The sequence below is a fragment of the Podarcis filfolensis genome, assembly GCF_964270895.1.
Source record: "Podarcis filfolensis genome assembly, chromosome: 5".
NCBI lineage: Eukaryota > Metazoa > Chordata > Lepidosauria > Squamata > Lacertidae > Podarcis > Podarcis filfolensis.
Window position 1 is genome coordinate 69,425,499 of NC_139608.1, and position 26,623 is coordinate 69,452,121.

The window sequence follows — 26,623 nt, forward strand, 5'->3', positions numbered from 1 at the left end:
CCTTGAATTGGATGAATAGACAAGGGCAGGGAAGATCCCTGGAAGACATCCACCAATTTATCCGCTTCTATTGAGAACAAGCAAAGCTACTTGAGTAATCCTGCAAGGTTGCATTGCCTACACCTCATAATCTGTGTATTCAAGACCTCGGAACAATTTAACAGGATTAATAAAGTGTGATTGCTCCTATCAATCTCTAGGTGGAGATCACTGACACAGTCTGGAGGCACAATTTCAGTGCTGTCTGTGCCTAGGCTGGAAGCCAGGCTAGCTGTACTCTTCTGCAAATGCAATTTTAATTATAATATTCATTATTCACAGCTGCATCAGTTCAGACTTTTCAATATTTGCTACCAAAGCAGCCAACGTTCTATGCCTTGCACATTTTGCTATCATCCACAGTCCATCATGAAACTCCAGTGTATAACAGAGTGTCCCTCAATCAAACAATTTCTACCCTGTGCTCTAATGGATTCTTGGGTTGGTGCACATCCCCTAAATTTGGTTGTTGGGTGAGAAGCTTTTATTTCCCTTTCAGCAGCAAACATATCTCTTGCTGACACAGCAGTGTGTGTGTGTGTGTGTGTGTGTGTGTGTGTGTGTGTGTGTGTGTGTTTTAAGAGTAATGGATGCAATGCCTCTTATGCAGCAACATGGGGCAGGTAAGGAAGTAGGATTGTATCAAAAAGAGCAATACTCTGCTGCAGAGCTGAGTTCATAGTGTGTGCATGCACACACATGTAAACATACCTACTAGGATCAGTGCCTGGCTTTGCACTTCAATAGTCCATTCTAAATCTTATTGAAAAGCTGCGTGTGTGTGTGTGGGGGGTCTGTTTGGCCTTTCTCTTGCCCCAAATAACTAATGTGCATTTTGTGCTCGACTTTTGAGTCCAATTTTTCTTCTGCCTCAATACATTCCGGGGTGTGATCCTAAGTTTCACTTGATGGCATAAGTGCACTTTGATTTAATTAAATAAAGCAGGACTGAAATGATAATGATCTCTGTTCTCCTATTTTAGGAACCATGGAGTGTCACTTTTCTGCCAAGATCATTTTCCTTGCCCTTCTGTTCTCGGAGTGGGTCTGCTTGGGTAAGTCTTTCGGTCATTGCTCAACTATTATTTCTTCTCCCCTTTCTTTTTTGCTTACTTGAGTACCAGTGGGTTCCTAGAGAAGGGCTGATGTAATCCCTGGCTAACTTCATCACTAGCCCGAATCTGAGGCCTTTTTTTCTGCTTATGATACCCTGGACAAGTTTTTCCACTGATGGTTATTGTATCTTAAAATCCAGTGGTCTGTAGCCCTGCATTTCCAATATAGCAAGAGTGCTATCATTGGAGTCCTGTCATGATGTGTACTCAAACAAGTTACAGTGGTACCTCGGGTTAAGTACTTAATTCAATCCGGAGGTCCGTTCTTAACCTGAAACTGTTCTTAACCTGAAGCACCACTTTAGCTAATTGGGCCTCCTGCTGCTGCTGCGCCACCGGAGCACGATTTTTGTTCTCATCCTGAAGCGAAGTTCTTAACCTGAGGTACTATTTCTGGATTAGTGGAGTCTGTAACCTGAAGTGTATGTAACCCGAGGTACCACTGTATTCTTTTTAAGATGCAGGCTGCTTACAGCAGCACAAGGCTTCCCTCTTTATGCCATGGCACTTCCTGTAATGCCTTGGGAGCAACAGCCTGCGGCATCACATTGCTCTTAGGGCATTTTGCCAGGTGTGGCTTGTCGGAAGTGGCATGAGGCTTCTCACAGGAGGGAGGGAAAAGCACCAAGATCAGTAGAACAAAGAGGAGGCAGTCTCAGGTGCTTCCTAAAGTAAGATGCTTATTTAGCTCAGGACGCTTATTTAGCTCAGCTTGTTTTGTCAGGAGGTGTGGACGCTTGTAAACTTGCTGAACCTCCATAAAAACTTATTCTGTACAACTGAACTCTGAAAGCTTCAAAAAAACTGTTCTTAACCTGAGATACCACTTTAGCTAATGGGGCCGCCCGCTGCCACCACACCACCACCATGCGATTTCTGTTCTCAGCCTGAAGCAAAGTTCTTAACCTGAGGTACTATTTCTGGGTTAGCAGAGTCTGTAACCTGAAGCATCTGTAACCTGAAGCGTCTGTAACCTGAGGTACCACTGTATTAGGATTAAAATAACAGCAACGGCACAACTCTAGTTAATGCCCTTCAGTTAATCATCCTGTCTCGTCCATGTGGGAAGATTCTGTAATTAAGAACAAACTTTACACTAAGGGAAGAAATTCAAAGTTTGATTCTCGTGAGATGATTTAGCTGCTATTTGTGTTAGTTACTTCAATACAATTGTGTTAATGGTCAGAAGTTGTTGTATCTAGTGACAACTACAAGATTCCTGGTTTTCCCAGCTGCAATGGGAGCAATGTGATAATTGTCCCAGGATGGCAATTGTTGTTGACTTCAGATTCCTGACTTCAAATGTAGGAACTGGGAAAACTCTTTGCTTGGATTTGAAGGTAGCGTGATCTGGCTCAGTATAAGGTGTAAGTAAATTCGGAACAACTCCACCACCCAATTAGCAGTTGGTAACAATGAAGTAAAGGCTAGTTGGTATTGCCACTGCTAGAGAAGAAGAGCCCCAATAAGAGAGCTTTCCACATAGTGAAAGTGTCTTGCGAAATCATCCATTTGTGTGAAGATTTATGTTTATTTACCATATTCTGGGAAACATGCATTTTCCATTATACAATAAAATACTTTTTTTTTTTTTGCACATAAAGTGCCTTATGGTGGCATATCTGTATGAAAAATGAACAGTGTGAATCAGAAATGTTCTGCTTTTCTCATTTACCATTTCTTGTCTAATAGTAACTGAGCTGGCAGTGGCTAACCAGGAAAGAGATCTTGGGAAGATGGTGGATAGCCCAATGAAAACGTCAATCCAGCGCATGGTAGCTTTTGAAAATGGCATATTCCATGCCAGGGGTACTTAGGAAAGAGATTGGAAATAAAGCTGCCAGAATTGTAATGACTTTATGGAAATGTACAATTCAGCCACATCTGCCATACTGTCTATGATTCAAGTCTATGGTTCACCCTGTCTCAAAATGGATATTGTAGAGCTAGAAAAGGCTTCACATAACCCTGTCTAAACCATGTGCTGAGGAAGAATCCCTTGGATCCTCTTGCCATTTGGGATCAGACTGGTGTGGGGTGGTTGTGAATGGTGGCTTGGGGTGGGGGTACTTACCTGACCTCCTGACTGCCACTCATGAGCCTTGTGGATACATCTTGGAGGAAGAGGTCGCGTGGGGGAGGAGTGGAAAGAGATGGGGAATTTGGTAGAATCTGACCCTGGGAGGGGCCCAGAAGAATGAGACGTGTTCATTGAGACCTGCTGTAGGTCTCTGCTGTTCCCACTCTATTTCCTGGTAATCAGCAGTGACTCCACTATCAGGAGGTCAGGTAAGCACTGCCACCCCATCCCACCCTCTGCTACTTGGTGTGGAGACTGAGAGAGAGAGCCTTCTTGGTTGTCGCCTCTCGTGCTTGGGATGCACTCCCCAGAGAAGCTCTCCTGGCACCAACTTTGAGGTCCTTTTAGTGCCAGGCAAATATTTCTTTGTCGCTGTCCATGGTACCGTGTCTTTAGCTTTCCTGGATTTTATGGATTTATTTATTTTTAATGGCTGCAGCTGCTTCTTCACCGCTTTTATATAGTGATGGTGACCAGGAAGTCTTTCACTGAGCAGCTGACTATAAGTAGACAAGAAGGCAAGAATTTTGTCTGCCAGCAACTATTTGCCACAGTGGTCAGATGCAACCTCCTGGTTCAGAGGCAGTATATGCTACTGAAAACCAGTTGTTGGAGAGCAATAAATAGGAGAGCGCTGTTGCTTGCGTTCCCTTCTTATATTTCTTGAGGCATCTGGTTGGCCGCTCTGAGAAATGAGTTGCTGAAATAGATGGACCATTGCTATGATTCAGCAGGGCTTCTCTTGGGATGTTCTTGCCATGCTGAATGCTCTTCTGAAACTCAGAACGAGTACAGTGGTACCTCGGGTTACAGACTCTTCAGGTTACAGATGCTTCAGGTTACAGACTCCGCTAACCCAGAAATAGTACCTCGGGTTAAGAACTTTGCTTCAGGATGAGAACAGAAATCACGCAGCAGAGATGTGGCAGCAGCGGGAGGCCCCATTAGCTAAAGTGGTGCTTCAGGTTAAGAACAGTTTCAGGTTAAGAACGGACCTCCAGAACGAATGAAGTTCTTAACCCGAGGTACCACTGTAACTTGTTTGGGTACACATCATGACAGGACTCCAATGATAGCACTCTTGCTATATTGGAAATGCAGGGCTACAGACCACTAGCTGTGGGGGGGGGGAGGGAGGGGGAGAGAGAGGCGTGGAGGAATGAATGATTGTTTTCAGTTTGGTGTAGCTTATTGTATTTTCCTTCCCACTATAAACTGCAGCAAGGCAGATCTTTTCTTTTCTTCCAAGCTGTGCATGCACACTCATTCAGTTCAGTACCTCAAGAGTCTCCAGTGAAGTGGCATATATCTTATGCTAGGCTTTAGGGTCCCTTCTTCTTCCTCCTCCTCTTCTTTTTCATCTTCACAGGAGTAGCTTGGCCATAGCCAGGTATATGCCTTTTGATCTATGCAAATCATGAGTTGGGGGGAACCCTATCCAGTTGTACTATTTACTATCTTAGTGCTTGACTGGAGAAGGAATCTGTAGCTGCTTTGGCTTCTTAGCAGCACAGAATAAAGGCGAGGGCAACTTTTGGTGCTTCAAAGGGAGCTGGGGATGCTGGGGAAAGCTATGAACTAAGGAGCGCAGCCGAACACTCCATTTGCAGTATCGGAAGTTGCCTCCATTTATCCAATGTCACAGTTTCTCTGATAATGCCTTGTATAAGAGCAGAGAAACATATCAGGAGAGAGGAGAAATGGGAAAGAGCAGCACCCCTTTCCCATGTGCTTCAAACAGACTTCATGTTACCAGCCCAAATAGTTCTTAATATATGCCCTGTAATAAATAACACCCCTGTCTCAGCTATAAAGTGTCTGTCTTCAACTGGGATGCTTAAAAATTCATGGCATTCTGGCAGCCAGATAAAGGAGGCTGCTTCTCATTTTTTCTCCTTCTATTGCTCTGCTGTTGATCCCCCTGAAATAGTAATTTGCTGAGCAGGGGGAGAAAACAAGTCATTAAAGTTAGCGACAATGTGTTGAAAAGATCAGCAGCAGCAGCTGCCTAAAACACCACCTGGCAAGAGACTTCCATGGTGGCATTAACAGCCTAGCACTAGTGAACTCCCAGGTGTGTATGTTTATGTGTGTGAGAGAGAGCCCACCTCCCAAATTACAGCACCCCAGTAGGTAGCTTTTAAAAATATGTTCCTTGTAGGAAGACTTTCAACCTCTGCTGTCTTCAGATGTCAAAGGGCTCATTGAGACAAAGAACAGAAATGTGGCTTAGGAGTAGGGCTGGGCAATGTATCCATATATCGTCTAAAACCAGTTTGAAGTCCATATCACGATATTGGTTTCATAATTTTTGACCTGGCAATATATTGCGAACAGCATTCAAAATTTGCCAGGTGCATTTTGCCCTTAGATATCAGTCACTTGCAACCAAGTAAAGATGCCCAGATGCCAGGATAGTGTCTGATGTCTCCACCATCTGGAGATGCATGCCTGGGCATCCATGGATCTTGCCTGTTTTCACACACTAGCAACACATCCTGTACAATTCTATCTGTGATATGTTATCTGCACAATCAGAACAAATTTCAAGAACCCAAAAATCGTATTGGAAAAAACGGCTTGTGAGCCGTCTGGCCCCCCTAATGGCAACTAGGCATTTCGTTTTGGCGACTATAACGCTGGTTTAAGAAGCCATTTGGCACCTTGTTTATATATCTGAGTTTCTCACATGGTGAGAAACATAGTCTGTGTGTGTGTGCTATGCAAAAATTACAATGTGGGGAAAACCATGAAGCCAGCCAATGCCTCTAGAATGCCTGGTTTCAGACATTGTGATATACCAGTACATTGCAGTGTCTAGCTGGTGATATAACATCATGTTGAAAACTATATATCACCCAGCCCAACTCGCTGCCTTATATAGTCAGCCCATGAAGCACATTGCCTAGAAGTTGGTTTCCAAGGCTTCAGACAGGTTTCCCCCCAGCTTAGGGACTGAGCATGGAATCTTCTGCATGTGCTGTATCACTGAGCTAGGGCCCTTCCCTTGCCTCCAGGCTTTCCAATCTAAGGGATCTAGATAGGAATGAAATCTACACCCCGTAGCTGGAGCATGTGTGCTTTTGGTAGCCTGGCAATTGGGTTGTACCAAATGCTGTAATGTGGCTGCTTAAGAAGACCCTGCCATTAACATATCACAGCTTTTGTGCTACTCGAGAAAAGTGTGGCAGTCAAGAATGAAGGTCATTTGTCCCATGGAAAACTGGCTGCACATCAAGTATTGCAACAAAATCCTTGTTATTCGAAAGTCTGCTTTGGATATGGCTGGCGGTTTTCAGTAAAGCTGCTGCCCAGCAGGTTTCATAGTGCTTTGGGCATCTGGTAATCGTAATCGGCAGGTGCTCTAAACTAAGATTTCAAAACTTAGCATGCCACAGAAATGTGTTATTATTTGGTGTTGTAAATATATTGCCCCCATGGTCTCATGCCTTTCCATCTCTCTAATCTGCATCTTAACATCATTTGCTTCCAAGCTGAAGGAAATAAACCACTTTTGTGTGATGGGCTAACCCTCTGGAAAAGTGAACTGGCATTACTTTAAAAAAAAACAGCCATGAGATTATGCTTTGAATTATTGTTACTGTTCTGCCAGCTCCTGAATGCTAAGGTGCTTAGATTTCAATACAGTGTATATAAGAGAATATTTGAACGCAGACCAATTTATGGTGATAGTCATGACGGCTGGCTTCGCAAGGGGAAGAAAAAAAAACCCAAGCCCTTTCAGGCTTACTCAGCTATGGTATTCTTGGAACATTTTGCTGCCTTGAAAGGGAGGGGGTTAGGAAAAGTTCACGCAAAATACAGCCTTAGGGTTCAACATGTGCACATTTGCTAGGCAACACACCTGCATTAGGCTTTGATCCGTGGTTGTTGGACGGGCAGTAATCAAAGTGAAGCCCTGCACTATCTCAGCCTAGAGAACTGGCTCACACTCAACCCTCATTTGAGCTCAGCTGAGCCAAGGCAGGGACTGTGCCAAGGGGGTGACACAGAACTAGATGAGTCGAGGGCGGTATGCAGTGGAACACATATGCAAACACACACCTATAGTCACTGCTACAGGTGCATTTTTTGGGTATGCATGAGAAGTAGTTGGAGAATGACAGCTGCTGCCAAGTGCTTTTAATAGGAGTTTTCCTATAAGCATGTTACTTCAGGAAGCAGAGATTTAATAATGGCATGTACTCAACAGCTCCCTGTCTGGGGAAAGCTAGTATGTTGAGGACAGCAGAATTATATTTGGTGTTGTTTTATGAAAGAGTTTAGGCTTGAGATTTCTGTGCCCATGTCTGGTTATGTTCAGCAGCTCGAGTTTATTATAGAACCAGCTAGAGGCCCAACAAGACATTATCCTTGGGGTGCAGTGAGATAGTAAAGCTGATGGAACAAAACAAAACAAAAGTTCAAAGTTCAAAACTGGGATAAATGAATATCATCCAAGAAGAGAGCAGGCCAGCATAATTCAGAAGTGCCAGGAGCCAGCGCAGGAGCTTACTAACTGGCTGAGCATCAAAACTGAGATTCATCCCTGTGACTTAACTTAAGTTTAATATACTCATAGTTCAAGACACCCCGTTTTCTGAAAACATCTGGAAAAAATGGCACCCATTTTGAAAACAAGCCTTAAGTGGTGGTTGTTTCCACATTCGGGAGCAAACTAAAACTTGGTAAAGGCCTAGCCAGACATTATCATTATTTTTAAAAGCCTGGAAATTGGGCAATTGTACATCTCGCCTTCAGAATGACACCATAATGTGTACCAAAGTGGGGAGCATTGGCTAGTATTTGTAGATGCAGCAATGGACTAATTGCTAATCCGCTTCCTAGTTGTCTATATGCTTGTGCCAACATTTATAAAAGGAAAATGTTAATGATGTTTCTAATGGGGATAAATGAATAAAATGTGGCCTATGCTTTTTTTAAAAAAAGAGTAGTTGATGTAAAAAATAATAAACATTCAGAAAATAGGTCAGGACTAGTTTCCATCCTTTTTAGTAGATCCTTATGTAGCCAAAATGGTACCGGAAGGATCAAAGGAACCAGAGGGTTTGCAGAAGTGCAAAAAATTAAGGGGTGGGTGGGAAGAGATATAAAACAGATGAATTAGTACTGAGCATGCTTGGTGGGTACAAACAGACTGTTGAGGGGGGGGACCCAAAACTGGAGGAATTGAGTTTTTCCCAGCTGTGAGTTACAAATACCCACAACTTTTTGCAGCATTGGTTGTGCTGCTGCTGTCATTCTAGATGCTGAATGAGAGAAGAACATGAAACAGGTCCCAAAATTAAATGCATCCCCCCCGTTAAGTGTGGCATTCTCAACGAGCAAATTTTCATGTTGCACAGATCTCTGATCCCATACCCCCACCCCCACCCTCCAATGCTGGGAAGCACTGGGTTGTGTAGTAAGGAAGCAAAAAATAATAATAATCAACTATCTTAAACAAGTCCTCTTCTGAAATTACAGCTCCGAGGTTCCACTGAACATATCGTGTTGTTTCCCTCTACTGTCTGATTCAAGCAACTGCATAATTCAGTTTGAATTTAGATCAGCAAAAAAAGAGAAAGAAAAAAATCCAGACCTGTTACTAAAACAAACCAAAAGGGGCAAATTTAAGGTGACCATTACAGTTCATCCAAGGTACATCTGCATCTGTACTGTTAGTTCAACCCACACAGCAATCGGTGCTGCACTATGGAGTCCCATACTATGTATGTTTAACTGGGAGGAAATCCCACTGTACTTGGTGAACCTTATTAACAAGAAAGTTTTGGTAGGATTGCAACCCTAGGTGCCGGAGAAGTTTATAGCATTAGGTGGCTGAATACCACTCTGCAGTAAAGAATGCAACCTGTGATGAACACATGTGTTTGGCAACACTCCTAGCCTTGCAGGAGCATCAATAATAGATATCTCTGCTGCTGGCTGTCTCCAGACAGGTCGTTTTGCCATGAGCTCTGTGTGCTCTCTAGGAAAAAAGAGCCACCATAGAAATCTGAGAACGAAGAGCAGAGTGAATAAAATGAAGGTGAATTTGTTGAAAGATGGACACAGGTACTGTCCACTCAGGAGGCAGAAGTACAATCATCACCCACCCCCACCCCCAAATGCTGCTATTCAAGAAACTGAAGGGCTCTTCTGTAGCATAATCATTGTGACAAACACTGCGAGTTCTGCAGAGACTTCCCATCTGGTATCTGTATGAACCACACTTTTGTTCACAAAATCAGTTTGGCCATGTTGCTCCTTTAGAAAAAAATCGGGGTGGGGGGAACCTTATTAGGATGAGCCCCTGTTATGTATTACTATTATTATATCCCACTTTTTTGCCTCATAACTGACCTCCAAGCTGGCTGAAAAATTAATGAAAATTAATATATAATAAATGTTGTTCTTTTTTAAAAAATGATTTATTTCTTTAAGTAATACTTTCATAAACCAGTGGTGTTTTATATGAAGGCTTAGCGGAGAGGGGAGAAGGATGGAAAATGTCCACTCCCATGCTTTTCCACACTGTTTTCCATTACGGTGTGGAAAAGATAAAGTATAGAATGCAGCACGTTTAGAACTTATGGGGAAAACCATGGAGCGATGGAGGGGAAGTCGAATGTGAAATGAATGTTTATTTGGAATAATAAAAATAAAAATTGATTATTTGTATGCTGCCCATCTGACTGGGCTTCCCCAACCACTCTGAGTGGCTCCCAACAGAATATTGAAAACATGATAAAACATCAGACATTAAAAACTTCCCTAAACAGGGCTGCCTTCAGATGTCTTCTAAAGGTTGTATAGTTACTTATCTCCTTGCCATCTTATGGGAGGGTGTTCCAAAGGGTGGGCGCCTCTACCTGCTTCCTATAACTTCACTTCTCTCAGTGAGGGAACCACCAGAAGGCCCTCAGTGCTTGATCTCCGTGTCCGGAGTATGCAGTAATTTGTAAACTTTTGAAACTCAGAAACAAAATTATATAAAAAAAGGAAAATGACCATTCCCAAGCCTTAAATCCAAATGGTAAAGTTTCACAGAATTCAATTCACTTCTTGAGTAACATGGAAGAGGATGAAAACTTTCTCACAGCTCAAATACTTATGCATTTTAAGTTGTGAATATTGTTGATCATTGCCATAAAGATACTATTTTACTGACAGCCACTTTTATCAATTGCCTTTCACCACCTGTTAAGCCCATAGTATATCTTGAAGGAAGGTGGCGCTCCAGTGGCAGGATTTGTTTTCACCCCCTGCTCCCCATCTTTTTCCATTCCCAATGCTGCTGCTGCTGCTGCTGCTGCTGCTGCTGCTGCTAATAATAATAATAATAATAATAATAATAATAATAATAATAATATGTCCTTTGTTCTCCCTCTATCTCTTACCACATAACTTCGGTAGGAGCCTGGTGATGCACCTTTTCTGACTAGCTCTATCGGGTTTTCCCCCTCCTGCTGCTGCTATTTCAACAAGTGTTGTGCCAAAAATTTCTCCTGTGTTCCCCTCCCCAAAACATTATGCATTTATGAATGAGAAAAGAAATTGCATTTGAACATTATCACAGGGAAGGGGGGGGGGAATCAAGAAATTTATCCTTGGTAGGGTTTGTAGGGTTTTATTTTTTATTTGTATGTGATTACCTTATTTTTGAGGCGATAGCGGCAGGTTACGGGTGCCCTTTCTTTCGTGCTCAAATCATTTGTACTCTGCAGCCTTCTGAATGCCCACACACTTCAGTTAAAGCCCAGGGGAAGACCTCATGAGGTAATTCTCCCCATGGGGTTTTTCAGATCAGGCAAACAGGAGGTTACAGAGTGCTAGAGAAAACATGACAGGGGAGGGGGAATACACCATGCTTGGTCACCTCAAAACCCCAAACTGATCAAAATTCTAACGAAATTCTCAAGCATCCTAAGAACAAGGCAGAAATAGTGAAGCCTCTTTGGGCAGAGTAAAAAAAAAAAAAACTTTTGTAAAACAGTTCTTTGCTAATTTCAAAATCTCAGCACCTGAAGGCATAGCAGATGTTAGGTGGCAATCTTAAACTTGATTTGTTTTTAGGGAGTTTGAGCTGGTGCAAGTTTTTGGCAAACTGCCCTCTAGCAGTATACCATCAGAAGGTCTTGGGGTATCTTATGTCATGGTGCCAAGCTCCTCCCCACCCCCACCCCTTTTAAAATATTGCTTCCATACCAAGCTATCATGTGTACAGGATAACAAATGAAGAGGCAGGGAACAGCTGCGAAGGCAAAATAGTCAGGTGTTGGAGTTGCTGCCAAGAAGATTATATGGAGCACCACTCTCCAAATTAGAGCTATCGGTTCTTAAACTGAGATGATGTTCAAGCCCCCTCTTGAGTTTCACTTGTTTCTATCACATCTGAAAAACATGCTTTTTTAAAATGCAGATTTTCTGTTTTTAAAAGATAGTGAGAATTCCGAATATTGAAAGTAATATTCAGGCTGTGGGAAAGAAACACATTTTATTGCTAAGAAGAACACAACGGTGGTGATTCTACACTGCCCCTGAGAGACGCCTCCATCTGCCTGATTTCCTCTGTTGTACATAGGCATCTCTTTTTAGAGGGTTAGCACAAGTTCCAGGACATATTTTTTCCCGATGAGCTTCAATTGGCTTTGTTTATTGACATGCTTTGTGGTTAGCTTGTCTCTCTGCCTTTTGTCTGCTACCTTACGCTTTAGAATGAAGCTGATGTAAAAAACACTTCAGAGAATCATCCATTGGGATGTTGTATACATAGGAATGAGATTAGAATCTGGGTGACCAGCACAGACACCCTTCCTGAAATTAATTTTGCAAAAGATAAAGAGGACATCATCATCAGTTTACATATTAGAAACAAAAAGGATGTAATTTCACATAACAACTGATCTAATTTTATGCAGTTGGGAGAAGCCCTGGACTAAAGTGATTGAGGGCGGGGGCTCTCTCTAAGTGATCAGTTCAGACAAATTGGGTGGGGGTAACTGAAACGAATGTAGAAATGGAGGAAGGGGGGGGAGAACAGAGATACACTGGATGGCACACAGAGAGAGTGAGAATCTCTCTGTTGCAGACACGCACCCTGTCAGGTTACCTGGCCTTCAGCTGAAAGAAGGAAATGCATCTCCTAATGCTTTTACAACTCGTCAAAGGTAAATTTTCAAAGGCGAAAAGTAGGGTTGGTTGGTGCCATTTTGCATTGCACCTACAAAATATATCCCCCTATTTATTGTCCAGCGATTTGGCACATTGCTAGAAGTGAGTGAACCCAGAATCAAGAAAAAAGACAAGTACACCTTTCCATGTGACACTCCTGGGACATATCTGGGAATCCAGACATGCAGGTTACACTCGATCTGTGTGCAAATGGCCTCTCAAAATTCTCCACCCTTTTGGATAAATTCCTTCTGTGAGAAGGGAAATTGGAAGGATGTGGGGGTAGGAGAAATTCTCCAATGGTTTCTTGGGTGAGTGGAGCCCACCATTACCCATTAGTATCAATAGTACAACTTCCTTTATTTTTCTCCACTGCAACTGGCAGCAGCTGTCTTGGCAGCCTAGCCACTACTGCCACCACCATTTTGCATCTTCCACAGTTTCTCCAGATCTAATGTTGTTCCAGGTCACATGCTGGCTGGGACTGATAGGAGTTGTAGCCCAAAACAGCTGGAGGACACCAGGTTGATAAATGCTGATTTAGGTATTCTCCATTTATTGTCTTGGAATTGCTGTGTGTTAAAATTTTACTGTCCTCTTCCCTGAAATCACTAAGGTGAAGGATGGGTTGTTATAAATATTTTAAACAAAACAGAGGAACTATGTTTTGCTATAACTTCTTTATTGTCTTGGAATGGCAATACTGGTTTTCCCAAGAAGTCTAAGCTAACATTGATTGGGAACAGCTTTGTATAAATCTGCCAAACTGATTATGAGTGTTTGAGGAGTATATTTCACACTATACTGTCAAAACTACTCTTCATTGTGCTAGTGTCCAGTAAGTTTTCAGGTGTTTTGGTGCATTCAGAACTGGACACCTGTTTTGTAGGTGAGCCAGCAACATGATCCTGCAGAGACAAGATGCAAAATATTTCTGACAGGCCAATTAAATCCCCTATTTCCCTTGTTCAATAATGTCTGGCAGTGAAAGTAGATCTCTTAATAAAAGACAGTGCTGGCTGTTCTAACGCTGGCTGGGAACCAAAGTAAGCCCATCTGTCAAATGTATTACGCTTTGCATCTATACCCTTTCAGAAACTTGGTAGATCTGTCTTCTGCTAACACAATTTCTCCATTTTTCACTCTGCTTCCGAACCAGTGCAGGCCACTCTACTTTGTTGTCTTGGTTCTGATTTCCCCAGATCAATCATGCATCAATTAATGTGGCCTTTGGCTAAGTAACACCTCTGAGCCTCAGATCTCCGTTTCTGAAGTGGTAAAAAAGTGTTACTTGCTTCATTGTAAGGGCCCCTTCAGATTTTTTTTTTATTGAGCGTTCATCATTATATGTGATCATGATGTTACTGGGGCAGTTATATGCTATCACGCTTTCAATACCATTTGCACCTGCAGAAGTTTCTGGGCAGCTAAATTGTTTATTTTGCAGCAGGTATATATGTTCAGTAGTTTCCTGCTAAAATCCTGTAATTTGTCAATAGTACAAATGCTCTGCTTTTGTTTATGCCATGGTTCAAAAACGCTCCCTCCAGATGGCAATAATTTGGTTGCTTTGGGGACGTATTGCAGAACAACTAAGAAAGTGGAATAAATGTGTCTATGGTCCTGTGTAAATCCATCTCTGATGCATTATTATTGCATCCATGACTTGTTTTAACTCATGTTTAGTCGTATTGTATGAGGGTCTCCTGTATACCGTTTTGTGGGAGTCATAAAGCCATGGCAGAGGCTTGTAATACTGCAGGGTGACCCCTGACCTCGGCTGACCAGCATTCTCTGCCTTACAATGTATAGAATGTATTGACCTTATATGGAGTTGTGTTTCCTCTGGGCAGTGATTACCTTATAAGGTGATGGGTGTAGTAAAAGCCATGACCGGATGAGGTAACGTGAGACATGGGCAAACGGCCATGAGGCAGAGGGGAACAAAGGAGAATAAAATCGGAGGAGAGTGGTCGAAGGAGCTGCTCATCCCGTCCTGAAAATATTGCTGGCTCTCTGTGTCTTTTTTCTATGCTGTGCACCATTTAATGACGGCTGGACTTCCGTCACCGTTTGGAGTGGTTAAGTGGTATAACTACAGATTGTTGAAATACATAAATAAATAGAAATGATGCAGAGTCCATAAGCAGAAAAACACCAGCCTGAAGGGACCCTAAGATTGTTACTGGTGTGACTGCGATAGGGAACAGCTACCTGCTCCGAATCCCCACAATTATACTAAAATGCCAGTAGCGACAACAGCAACAATGGAGATTTGTACTAAACATTTTTTATTTTTTAAAAACCTTTCTGACAGTAAGAGCTGTTCGGCAGTGGAACAGACTCCCACGAGAGGTGGTGGACTCTCCTTCCTTGGAGGTTTTTAAGCAGAGATTGGATGGCCACCTGTCAGGGATTATTTAGCAGTGATTCCTGCATTTCAAGGGGCTGGACTAGATGGCCCTTGGGGTCCCTTCCAGCCCTAAGGTTCTATGATTCTAAATGCTTCCGGGTGCAAGGGTCTTGCAAGCGTGTGTGCTTTTACTTACTTGAGCGAAAATAAGCGGGCAGCTGAAATAAGTGAGCCTCATTATTTAAGGTGAAAGGAAAGGATGCTCTGGTGCAATTAAGGCTGACGAGGCAAAAGGCTGACAGCCATGGGAACAATGTGAGGTATTAATCATGTGCTAAAACAGTAATTGCCATCTCCTGTTCCCTTTGCATGGTCTTGCCACCCCCGTGCAACAGAAGGAAAATAATAATTATAAAAGAAACAGCCATTTGTCTTCGGGAAGATCTAGGTATCTGGTTCTTACTACATTCACAGCAGCAAACACAAAGTGGCTTGTGGAAGAGCTGGGCTTGAGGTCCTTTCTGGGAGCCTCCTATATGATGGGTGCATTGATGATAGCCTAGCTGCAGGGATAGAGCCAATCTTAGCCCATCCTTTAAATTAAGGTGTGCAATCATGTGCAGAAGTCATATAGCGAGGGGCATGCACATCAGCTGCATTTTAATAACTCCATTTAAAACACAAAATGAAACTTACATAGGACAAAGGGCCATACAGAGAGGTGTGTGTGTTTATGTATGCATATACAAAGTTTTGTTTATTGTTTCTAGTCATGCCCTAAATAGCAGTGGAGTGGGTTAATTCCTCCGGAGTTTGATTTGGAATCAGTTCAGTAATTACAAAGACTTCTTTCAGAAAACAACCTTTCCTGTTCTTAAAGATAGCCCAGCAAATGATGTTGCCACCTGCACAAATTAGGAACAGCTCCTAATTCCAGTCATTTGTGAAGTCGGATTGAGAAATAGCACCTCAAACAGTTGTATCTTAGGACAAACTACAGGATACATAAGGGTTTTTGGATAAAGTTGTATGAACAAAGAATAAAAACCCAGGGCTAAGTGCACAATAGACAGGAGTGTGGACACAACATGAGTTTGCAGAATGCACTATGCCTGCAACAGATGCGTCAACTGTGTGTGCAACAAATGAGAAACACATGCACATTTCTTAATTTTAAAAAGCCAGCTTCCTTGGAAAGGCGCTACACAGTCATGCATCCTGGACAGGAATGCTACACAATACAGTGGTACCTCGGGTTAAGAACTTCATTCGTTCTGGAGGTCCATTCTTAACCTGAAACTGTTCTTAACCTGAGGTACCACTTTAGCTGATGGGGCCTCCCGCTGCCGTGCAATTTCTGTTCTCATCCTGAAGCAAAATTCTTAAGCTGAGGTACTATTTCTGGGTTAGCGGAGTCTGTAACCTGAAGCGTCTGTAACCTGAAACGTCTGTAACCCGAGGTACCACTGTACATCATTTCATCTTTGTTGGTGCCTCTCTGCTTCCACCCACTGGGATCCACGATTCTTTCTACTTTCATTTTAGCACTGGACCAATTTGCTGTGTCTGACTTAAAAGGAGGAATAAGTGCTTTTCAGTAGCTCAGCTGGCACTAGCTATTTACTTTGGGTCGTGCAAAAAGCACCCTTTTTATCCATTGCAATCCAGCCTTCTTGTTCACTGCTTTGTCTGTTGCATCAGTTAAAACATGACCTCACAGATATAAACAACCCCTTTTTATCTGTCCCTATTTTTCCAGGCCTAAGCAATCGCTTGCCGTACTTCGTAAATTATTTCTTCGACACATACCTGTTGATCAATGAAGATACGCCAGTGGGTAAGTGCATTGAGCTTTTATGTCTAATGAGTTAAATGGCATGTTTCACATCAAATTCTATTAGGCGGGGGCGGGGTGGGGGGTGAAGAAAGTCAAGAACGGTGACTCAGCATGTTGATTTTAAAGGAGCTGCCTATAAAAGGCAAATAGATTCCCCCTCTAGAGCGTTAAAATGTGCACTGTCTTTGGTTGCTTTCAGAAGGCTGATAAAGATTCTGTTGATGAGGCTGTTGGTTTCAGTCTGATTAAAGGGAAATTAAACTGGATGCACTGTGAACAGGCCTATGACAATCTCTGAAGAAGAATCCCAAATGCTAGCGTGGATTTACTTACCCTGTTTCCCCCAAAATAAGATAGTGTCTTATATTAATTTTTGCTCCCAAAGATGCGCTAGATCTTATTTTCAGGGGATGTCTTATTTCTCCATGAAGAAGAATATGGTACACATTTATTGCCTAATTGTGAGTAAGCCAGACTCCGTCAGGGCAGAGCGAGCAGGAGGCGGCTCTCTGATTTAAAGAGACCTCACACTGCCTGAACAGCTCCAGCTGCGCTGCAGCCAATCAGTGAGCTGCGTGGCGTCACCCGGTGCTACGGTCCAGAGGAGTCAGACACCTTACAGTAGCTTTGGGGGCCTTATATTCCAGGGAGGCCTTATGTTCGGGGGAGGCCTTATTATTGGGGAGGTCTTATTTTCAGGGGATGCCTTATATTACAGCGAGAGGCAAAACTGGAAGTAGGTCTTATTTTCGGGGGATGTCTTACTTTCGGGGAAAGACGGTAGTTCTGTTCCATGATCCTAGACTTCCATATTTTGCTAACTGTTTTGTTGTTGCAGTTTTATATGCCCTCCGCCATTCACTTTTTAAAATTTATTTTTGTGTATGGTGAAGCATTTTCTCTTCTTATCTATTCCGTCTGCAATGCAATATATTGTTGTATCTGGCGGTAGAGAACACCAGAGTTGAAATTAATTATTCTGACTGTACCTTACTACTATGTTTCTTGGTTCAGTCCAATAAGTTTCTTTAAAATAAAATGTATGAGCTGGGATAGCTCAGTCAGCAGAGCATGAGACTCTTAATCTTAGGGCCGAGGGTTCAAGCCCCACATTGAGCGAAAGATACCTGCATTGCTGGGAAATTGGACCAGATGACTGTCAGGGTCCCTTCCAACTTTATAATATTATGATTGTATGATGTGTAAATGGCCACCCTGCTCTCGAATCTTCTGCTTCATGTGGTCAGAACTGGCAACTAAGTAGCTTACACAGTTTTATTTATTTATTTTAAAAAATATTTATATACTGCTGTATCATAAAAATATATCACAGTGGTTTACACCAATAAAGAAACATAAAACGAACAAGAACATAATAAAAAGTTAAAAATAAAACAAGTTAAAAGCAAATTAATAACAAACATCAACAGACCATCGTTGGGAGTGTACTCTTAATTGCCTGCATAGTACTGGTGGAATAGAAAAGCTTTTAGCGAGTGTTTAAATGTTGGCACAGAAGAAGTTGGTCCGCTGAATCTTTTGGCAGGGTGTTCCACCAGACTGGGAAGATGACCCTAAAGGCTCAATTTCTTGTTGTTGTCAAATGACCCTCACCAACACCTTTACATATCTATCCAAAAGTTGGTCTTGGTGCTTACCTTAGGGAAACTGGGTAGTGGGATTGCATCCTGAAGTACTCGGAGTTTGAAAACAAAAACCAGGGTTGTCCAAATACTCAGCTAAATTCTACTCACTGTGCAGTTATCAGTTCCCCAAAATTATCCTGAGTGTAAAGATAGGTTTTATGAAATTCGCAAAAACAATGTTGTCATGCCCCAAAATCCTTTTAACGGGTAGGAAATTCCAGGGGTGGAAATGAAGGATCTTGCTGTGAAGCTATAAAGGTAAAGGTAAAGGTACCCCTGCCCATACGGGCCAGTCGTGTCCGACTCTAGGGTTGCGCGCTCATCTCGCTCAAGAGGCCGGGAGCCGGCGCTGTCCGGAGACACTTCCGGGTCACGTGGCCAGTGTGACTAAGCGGCATCTGGCGCGCCAGCACCAGCGCCGCACACGGAAACGCCGTTTACCTTCCCGCTATAAAGCGGTACCTATTTATCTACTTGCGCTTAGGGGTGCTTTCGAACTGCTAGGTGGGCAGGAGCTGGGACCAAATGACGGGAGCTCACCCCGTCACGGGGATTCGAACCGCCGACCTTGCGATCAGCAAGTCCTAGGTACTGAGGTTTTACCCACAGCGCCACCCGCGTCCCACTGTGAAGCTATAGTAACATTTTAAAACATGAAAGAAAAGCATTTAATTGAACATTTATTTCATGCCACTTGAAAATATGGCATATGTGTACGCGTCTTCCACATCCAGATAGATGCCTTGTGAGCCGACTGAGAACAGGGAATGGTTGTGTGTGTGTGTGGTTTTAATTGTGCCCTTGGCAAAATATTTTGGCATTTGATTGACAGATTTAGCCTTTATTTATTTATTTTGTCAGTGATCAGTTTTAGTAAATGTAAAAATCGATTGGGCCTTTTCTTGGCCTCTTTCCAAGCTCTCAGTCCATTAAACTTGTGCTCTTCAATCAGGGCCTGTGGATGGCTAGTAATGCTGTTCGAATTGATTGTAAGCCCTGTGTGTGCACAAGCACAGTCTGAGCATGATGGGCTGCTCTCCCTGTTCAAGCTAATAGCTGTGATTTCATCAGGGCCTGAATAGCAGAGCCCTCTATTTTCTTGCATGTGCTCCCCCACCCCCACCCCCATTTGCAGTTCACGCTTGCAACACAACACCATTAATCCATGTATTCTTAGTGAAAGGTAAATTTGATTCTGAATTAAAAACAAGATAACAAAAAACATGGGGTGCTTAAGACATCCTTTAGTGGGGAGGAATAAGGTATTGTACTTTATGGCCACGTTTGCATAGTTTAGCATGAACATGGGCTCCCAGGGTGGCAGCTAAGCCCCAGGGTTTGGCTTAGGGTGTTGTCTGAACCCCCAGCCTCCTAGTTAAGCTCTCTTCTCCTTAACTGAGGGGTCTAACCACCAATTGCCACAGCCATCTGCCCTGCAAGTTCACAGGGTGTGCTTTGGTTTAATTTGATTTCCCATCTACACTAATAATACCAGAAATATTTGGCGCAATCTAGAGGTTGGAGATTTTGTAAATATACGTAGAGAAAGAGGCGCTACTTGAAATTAACAGGAGGGCACAAGACAGGGAACCAGCAATTCCAAAGGAAATCCTGTGCACTCAGGCCCCAGTTACATGATTTGATTATTACATTTTAACCATTCTCCAAGCTTCAGAGGATCTGCTTGTGGATAAGTACTTCTATGCAACAGGGAGAACATCCAAACACGCGCACACACACACACACAGAGCTTTCAGAGCTGGCAGGTTTTCGCACATGAGGGCAACTAGCTTTAGAGTAAAAACAACAAGCACAAGCACAAGATGTCCCTGATTGTAGTTTGGAGCCTGTTGTTCTCAGCTAAGAGTTTTATAAATGAGGCTGATTGCATTCAACTAAATACGGAAGCTGCTTATGGCCCTTGTGAATCATTGTACAGTATATAGTCCTAGTGTAGAACTTAGTGCTCCACAAATTGCCTTCCCTTGATATTGTATACTTAAAATCTTTGCTGGGCTACTGGATAAAGATGGTGGCAGTGATACTTTATTGTGTATCTCTTTGCAGTCCCAATCAGCTACAACTTAGGCATAATTTTTATTTGGTGTGAGGGGACGGGAACTCTCTTCATTCCATTAAGCATCATAGCTAAATCTCATTAGCTATGTGAGACTATATAAGGATTTTTTTGGGGGGACGACGACGGGGAACCTGAAGCTAGATCAGAGTAAGGGCTATGCCTGTCAAGAAACTCTGCCCTCACTCTGAATTTGCTTCATATGCTCTTAATGGTGTTCTTATTATTAAAATTGGTTGTGAGATGATGTCACGTTTACTAGGGACAAGGGGAAGTTTTCAAACCCAAAATGACTTGGAAGCCAATTAGGCCTGCAAAGAGCAGCAAGCTGGGGGGTGGGGAAGCTTTGGGGAAATTTTCAATTGCCCTTGAACAATTTTGCTTTTATTAATGTTTGCTAGAAAACGAACCCCACTAGTGACTTCATTCGCTCCCCCATTTAGCCTGCTGCTGTCTTCTACAACTCACTTGCATTAATAAAACCATTTTTCCCTCCCTGGTCCCTGCTCAAAATCCCTCCTCCCTCTCTCTACCTGGCTTGACTTTAACTGCCTCCCCTTTCCCTCACGTGATGCCTAAAGGAGTGTTAAGCAACAATTAAATAGATAATTCCCTCTCTAATCACTTACATGAGTAAATTAGTCTTGTCAGGAGCTATTAAGACAGAGAGCTCGGAATTCATTAGGCTAGATTGGGCCTATGGAGCTTCTGGCATCGCTGCTAGTCCAGGCTGATTAATTTCCTTGAAAACACTATCAATGCCCATCTGTTTCATTTAGATCTTTGGAGAGCAATTTTCAGGTGGACTGACCCCCTCGTCAGTTATTTCACCCAGAAGTAATGACTGACACACACACACAGCCTACTGCAGTGTGAAGAGGAAACTCTCTGTGTTTGTGTATAAAAGTAAAATATTCATGCACACTTGTTCAAGACCTGCAGCCAAAATTTGGCTGATGGTTTAAAATTGATTAAGGGAAAGTTAAGTGTTGCCTCCTCCCCTGCAGTTCCTCAGCTTGTGAATCTCGGCTAGCCTTTCTCCCATCGTTGTCCAACCCCACTTCCTCTAGAGTCTAGAGACCACTCCTTTTCTTTTCCTAGTTTCTCCTGCTGCCCTTGACCTTCTGCCCTCTCCTGTGCTGAACAATCTCGTGGGGCCAACTAATTCTGGTTTTGTTCCCCATCCTCCTCCCTGCTGAGTTCTTCAAGGGCAAGGAGGAGACTGGCAGCCAGGGTCACTTCCAGGACAAGATGTAAGTAAGAAGACAGGCAGACTGAGGTTGGTGGGACAGAGCCCCCTTTTCCCCAGGACAGTGGTGGCAAACCTATGGCATGCGTGCCAGAGGGGGCATTCAGAGCCATCTCTGCGGGCACACGCGCCGTCGCCCCAGCACAGAGTTACTATATGAAACTTCCAAATGTGACAAAAATGGCGAGTATCTTGAGTTATTTTTACAAACATTACCCTATTAAAAAAATGAAAGATAAAAATTAGATAAATGAGTCTAATGAACAGAACTGAAAAACATAATTAAAATCCAGGGATTTTGTAGAGTACCCATAGAAAACAGGTAAGCCTTTAAAGCCCTCTTAAACATTGCAAGGGGTGAGGCTTGCCAGAAATATGTAGAATTTTTTGTGGGGGGGGAGGAAAACCACTGATAGTGGGTGGGGAGAACTGAGGTGATAATGAGCTTAGCTTTTGCCTCTTACGACAAACTAGCTAAAAGGGAGGAAGCTGAGGGAGAATCAACCTGCAGAGAGGCACACAAATTAAGAGCTACTCATTTAGACAGACAGCCTTGGAGAAGGTTATGGCTGTCCCGCAGTGTATGTAATTATTGTTGATCACTGAAGCATGTCCCTTCAAGACCGGATCTCAGGTTTAGTTATGCATAAGAGGGCTGCAAAGATAGGGAAGATGTACATAGATCTGATATCAACACCAGTCCTGTTGTTTAACAACAAGGATGCTCATAGTGAGTTTGATGCTACAATGTCATCCAGCCTCCACCCCCCTCGCTGTACTTCGCCCCCCTGCATTCACTTAGAGATTGTAAGCTCCTCAAGGCAGGGGCTTTTAATCTGAAAAGCATCATGCACATTGACAGAGCTACCTAAAAAACATTGGCATCTTATCTTGCATACAAAGTCTGAAGACTCCATAAGCTATGTAAGGTTTTCACAAAACCCTGTACAGATTGCAAATCTCCATGCATCTTCCCCTGCTACGTACTAATGAAACCTAATGTCTGCATGTGCACAGAAGATATTTAAAGCTAGAAGTGTGTAAGGCTAAAGAAATACTGCAGGCAACTTGATAATGAGGTACTAATTGGGCATCAACCATGTGCAAATTAAATGAAGCCCAGCGGAAGACTGGAAAGCTATAGCAAAGTCAACAGTTGGCTCACTACTGAACTACATTTGTTTACATTGGACACAGTTTGATACACAGTTAAATGCATTTAAAGGCCATTGATTTCAGCAGATTGAACAAGGGATGCTCAACTGTGCATTCTGGATTGTGTTCTGTGGATTTTGTTCTGTGTAATGTAGACTTGCCAGAAAGGGTTAGAGCCATTTCTGAAGTGTCGTACTGAAGTGACTCCCCACCCCCCTTAAGATATTTGTTATTGTTGTTTTAAAGCACAAGAGTCCTACCGGTCTCTGCATGCAATGTTGATGTCATCAAGGAAATAATTTATTTAGCATTGTGCCAGTTTCTCAGATATCTCCATGCATTACCTTCATCCATATTCATGCCTTATGGTTTGGGGAAAAGCACGCCAAAACTCAGTATTTCATAAGAAATAACAGGGCAGATACTGCATAGATATGGATTGTGGCTAGTGTTGTGTGTATATCGCTTCCCAGATAGTGGCAGCACGCTGGATGGAGACTAAACAGAAGTGTGTACACAGCTTGAAATTTCTGTGCAAGTATCAATGAAGCACTCTCAGTGAGAGAGTGCTTAAAAGGTGTTGGGAGAAAATTAATTTCTGAGAACAAGCTTCATTTTATGATAGAGTGAGATTATGTTTCTACTTTTCGTGGAATTCTTTATTGCCTTTGAAAAGTTCGATTAACTTATGATCCAGTGGATCATGGTGAAGTTTTCTTCAATCTAACTCAACTTCTGTGCAACTGGATGTCACAAAGAAAATGGCGGACTGTGTGTTTGAGGGGGCCCTGGACAAAATTTTCTCTGGTATACCCCTTCCTCCTTTGGTGGGCTTATTTGAAAGGAGGCAGCAGCGTGCCAAGCAGTACCAGTTGGCTGGATTTAGCCACCATGTTTGTTTCCCCTAATGTTGCTCCAGGCACTGTGGGAAATTAAAATGGCGGCCAGGTCTGGTCATCTGCTTATAATACTAGGACAGAAATATATATATTGTGGGAGGCTGACAACAGGCATCAACAGTGATCTTTGCTGAGAGTCTGGGCCCCTGGCTACTACTCAAGAATGCCAAGAGCTGATACTGGCCTAGAAGAGGAACTACACACACAAACACATAGGCTCACCATTTTACACTGTGATCAAATGTATGTGTGTCCACGTGGGAGTATATTTTCAAGATTTCATTTACAAGGAAATGACAATGTTGGAGAAAAATCACTGCTATATTTTTATCATCATCATCATCATCATTCTGTAATAAATGATGATGAAAACATGCCTTAGGCTACTTTTCTTAAGTTTCCCCCCAGGTGGAATTGCTATGCCACACCTTTCCTCGCTTATTTCAGCCTCAAGGCATTTGGTTGGTAGTAATGAATGACAACCCTTTGAACAGGCTGTATGCCAGAATGCTATGATATCCAGTATATGAGTGGTCTGCTATACAGCAGCTCCTTTTGCATTCACATGACAGCCTTGTGTGTGGCCAAAGCATGGCAATGGGGGCGCAAATCAGAAGGTCTGATTCCGCAGGAAAACACAGAAATATATGAGCCATAGCTGTTGTTAACTATTTATTAGGAAATTGGGTCGCCTTTGTGTTTTCAAGCTGATGCCTCTTCCTCAGGGTCAGAATCTGTATGGCCTTATTTGTTACCATGAAAAGAACGCCTTGGGGGAAAACAAAACAAAACAAAAAAGAGTGAATTACATGATAAGTAGTTAATAAAATATGTGCCTCTTATTGTTGCAGTTTGTTTATTTCGAATACCAGTGTGGTATCCAATGTTCGCTAGCACATTCGCTAGCCTCTTCCTGTGTGCCCCTGTGCCCTCTCTATAACTGTTATGAAGGATTGGGAAGGGATAAAACAACCACCTGGAACAGATTTAAGGGATGCACAGAAAGTGGAGAGGGAGGGGAAGTTCCTTCGTGCAGCTAATAGTCCCTGCACTAGCAGAAGCACTTGGCTGGCTATCCCTTCATGCTCTATAGCAGGGGTCAGCAAACTTTTTCAGCAGGGGGCCGGTCCACTGTCCCTTAGACTTTGGGGGGGGGGGGCGGACTATATTTTGAAAAGAAAATAATGATGCAAGAGCACCACGAGCCCCAGTGGCTGCTTACCTGTGTCTTGCGAGCAGCAGGGGCTGGCGGCGGCGGTGGAGGGACAATGAGCGGCATGCAAAAGTGTTCCGGAGAGGGGCTGCTTTAAATGGCAGTCGCTTGAGAGGGGCACTCAGCCAACCGCGGCTCCTGTGTCTTGCTGGCGGCAGCGGAGAGACAATGAGCGGTGCGCAAAAGGGCTCCGGAGAGGGGCTGGCACCAACAAAGCTCAGCCCCCTTCCTCCTCTAGGCAGGGCAGGGAGAAGCCAGGAGGAGGGAGGGAGGAGCCGCCGCCACTGCTGTGTGAGGGAGAGGGAAAGAACACGCAGGCTGGCAATCCACGTGGCAATTCCTGGACTGTCCACAGGCCGGATCCAGAAGGCAATTGGGTCTGATCCGGCCCATGGGCCTTAGTTTGCTGACCCATGCTCTATAGCCCTAAGAGACTTGCAAAGCAGCATACAAAATATTGTTGCAATAAAAACAAACAAAGAAACAAACACAAAATGTCTAATAAAGGAACAGAAATTGCATTCTACCCATACAGTGCTAGGGCTTTTCATGCCCTTGATCTCTCCTTTGGCCAACTTCTACCAGGTAGTAAGTTCTACTGAAATCTTCAGAGGCAGGGAAGTGGGGTTGAGCTACTGTAACTTGCTCTCTCTAGCATGGAAAAAGTCTTATATAATGCATCTCCCTTGAGGAGTGTCAGTTCCGTTGCATAGCTGCATGAAATCCCATACAGAGTTTCTGCTATACAACACCTTGTATGAATAGTGGAGGCATCATGGCTTGTACTGGGACAAAGGCTCTCCCTGTTTATAGCAACATGTCTTTATGTTATCATATGAAGATCACAGTGTGTTGCTGTATGTGAGAAATTCACTGCAGATGTGAAACTCTGCTCTCTTTTCTGCTGTGTGAAAGAGAATTGGCTCAAACCTTTGTTCAGATTAGCAATTTCAGTGTAAACTATACTGAATACTAATTTTCACTGCTTGAACTGTTACATTAAGCACCTGTGCAGTTTGTTTATATTTCTTCAGAATGAGGTCGGGAGTTTGAAGAATTAAATTACTGGCAGCAATTATGCTGTTTTAAAGCTCCATTTCAGTAGTGCGCTTAAGCATATGTTTTAATAACTTTCTTTTGTGACTTGAAACTGTGCTTACAGATAAACATATGTTTGGGGTTTTATTACAAGCTCATTTTCTGCAGTTCGGTGATATGTTCTGCTTTCAGTTTGTAGCTTGCCTTTATTTACGGCTTAGATTAGGGAGTTCCCTTCCCTCTTCATTGCATGAGAAATCTTACATTTGAAGCTTGCAGGGGGTTGTGAACATAATTTTAACGTGACTATGGTGGGATTGTGGCTTGTTAGATTATTATTTTTATAAATATATTACGGCATTTATATACTACCTTTGGGGAAGTTCCCACCACAAGGCAGTTTAAAAGAACCATATAACATCTTGTGTTTATTGCTAACTAAGTCAATATTTTGTTAGCTAATATAATGAATGGAGTGCAAGTGTGGGAATATGATAAAGAGATATTTATTGAATGCATATGGCAAGTGCCCATACTTACTTTAACACCCAAAAGACACTTGGTTGGAGCATCCCACTAGGCAGAGGCAATTTTCCAATCAGGAAAGTTTTCTCCTGCTATGGTTGGGGCAGTCAAGCATCCCTAGGGAGGCATTTGTGATGAGATGTATAGCAAAGATATTATGCATTGGCAGTGATCCACTGTTTTGTATGCATATGTAGAACTTAGGTGCTAGCAGATGCTTTTT

The 26,623-nt window shown here is 42.9% G+C and overlaps 1 protein-coding gene across 1 annotated transcript in view; it reads left to right on the forward strand.

Moving 5' to 3' along the window:
- CDH23 (cadherin related 23) overlaps window positions 1-26,623 on the forward strand; it is a 398,874-nt gene that overhangs the window by 23,475 nt on the left and 348,776 nt on the right. Inside the window, exons 2-3 of the mRNA XM_083614292.1 lie at window positions 1,023-1,094; window positions 16,521-16,598. Coding sequence (XP_083470418.1) covers window positions 1,028-1,094; window positions 16,521-16,598 — 145 coding nt within the window. The 5' untranslated portion in view covers window positions 1,023-1,027. The remainder of the gene's footprint in view (window positions 1-1,022; window positions 1,095-16,520; window positions 16,599-26,623) is intronic.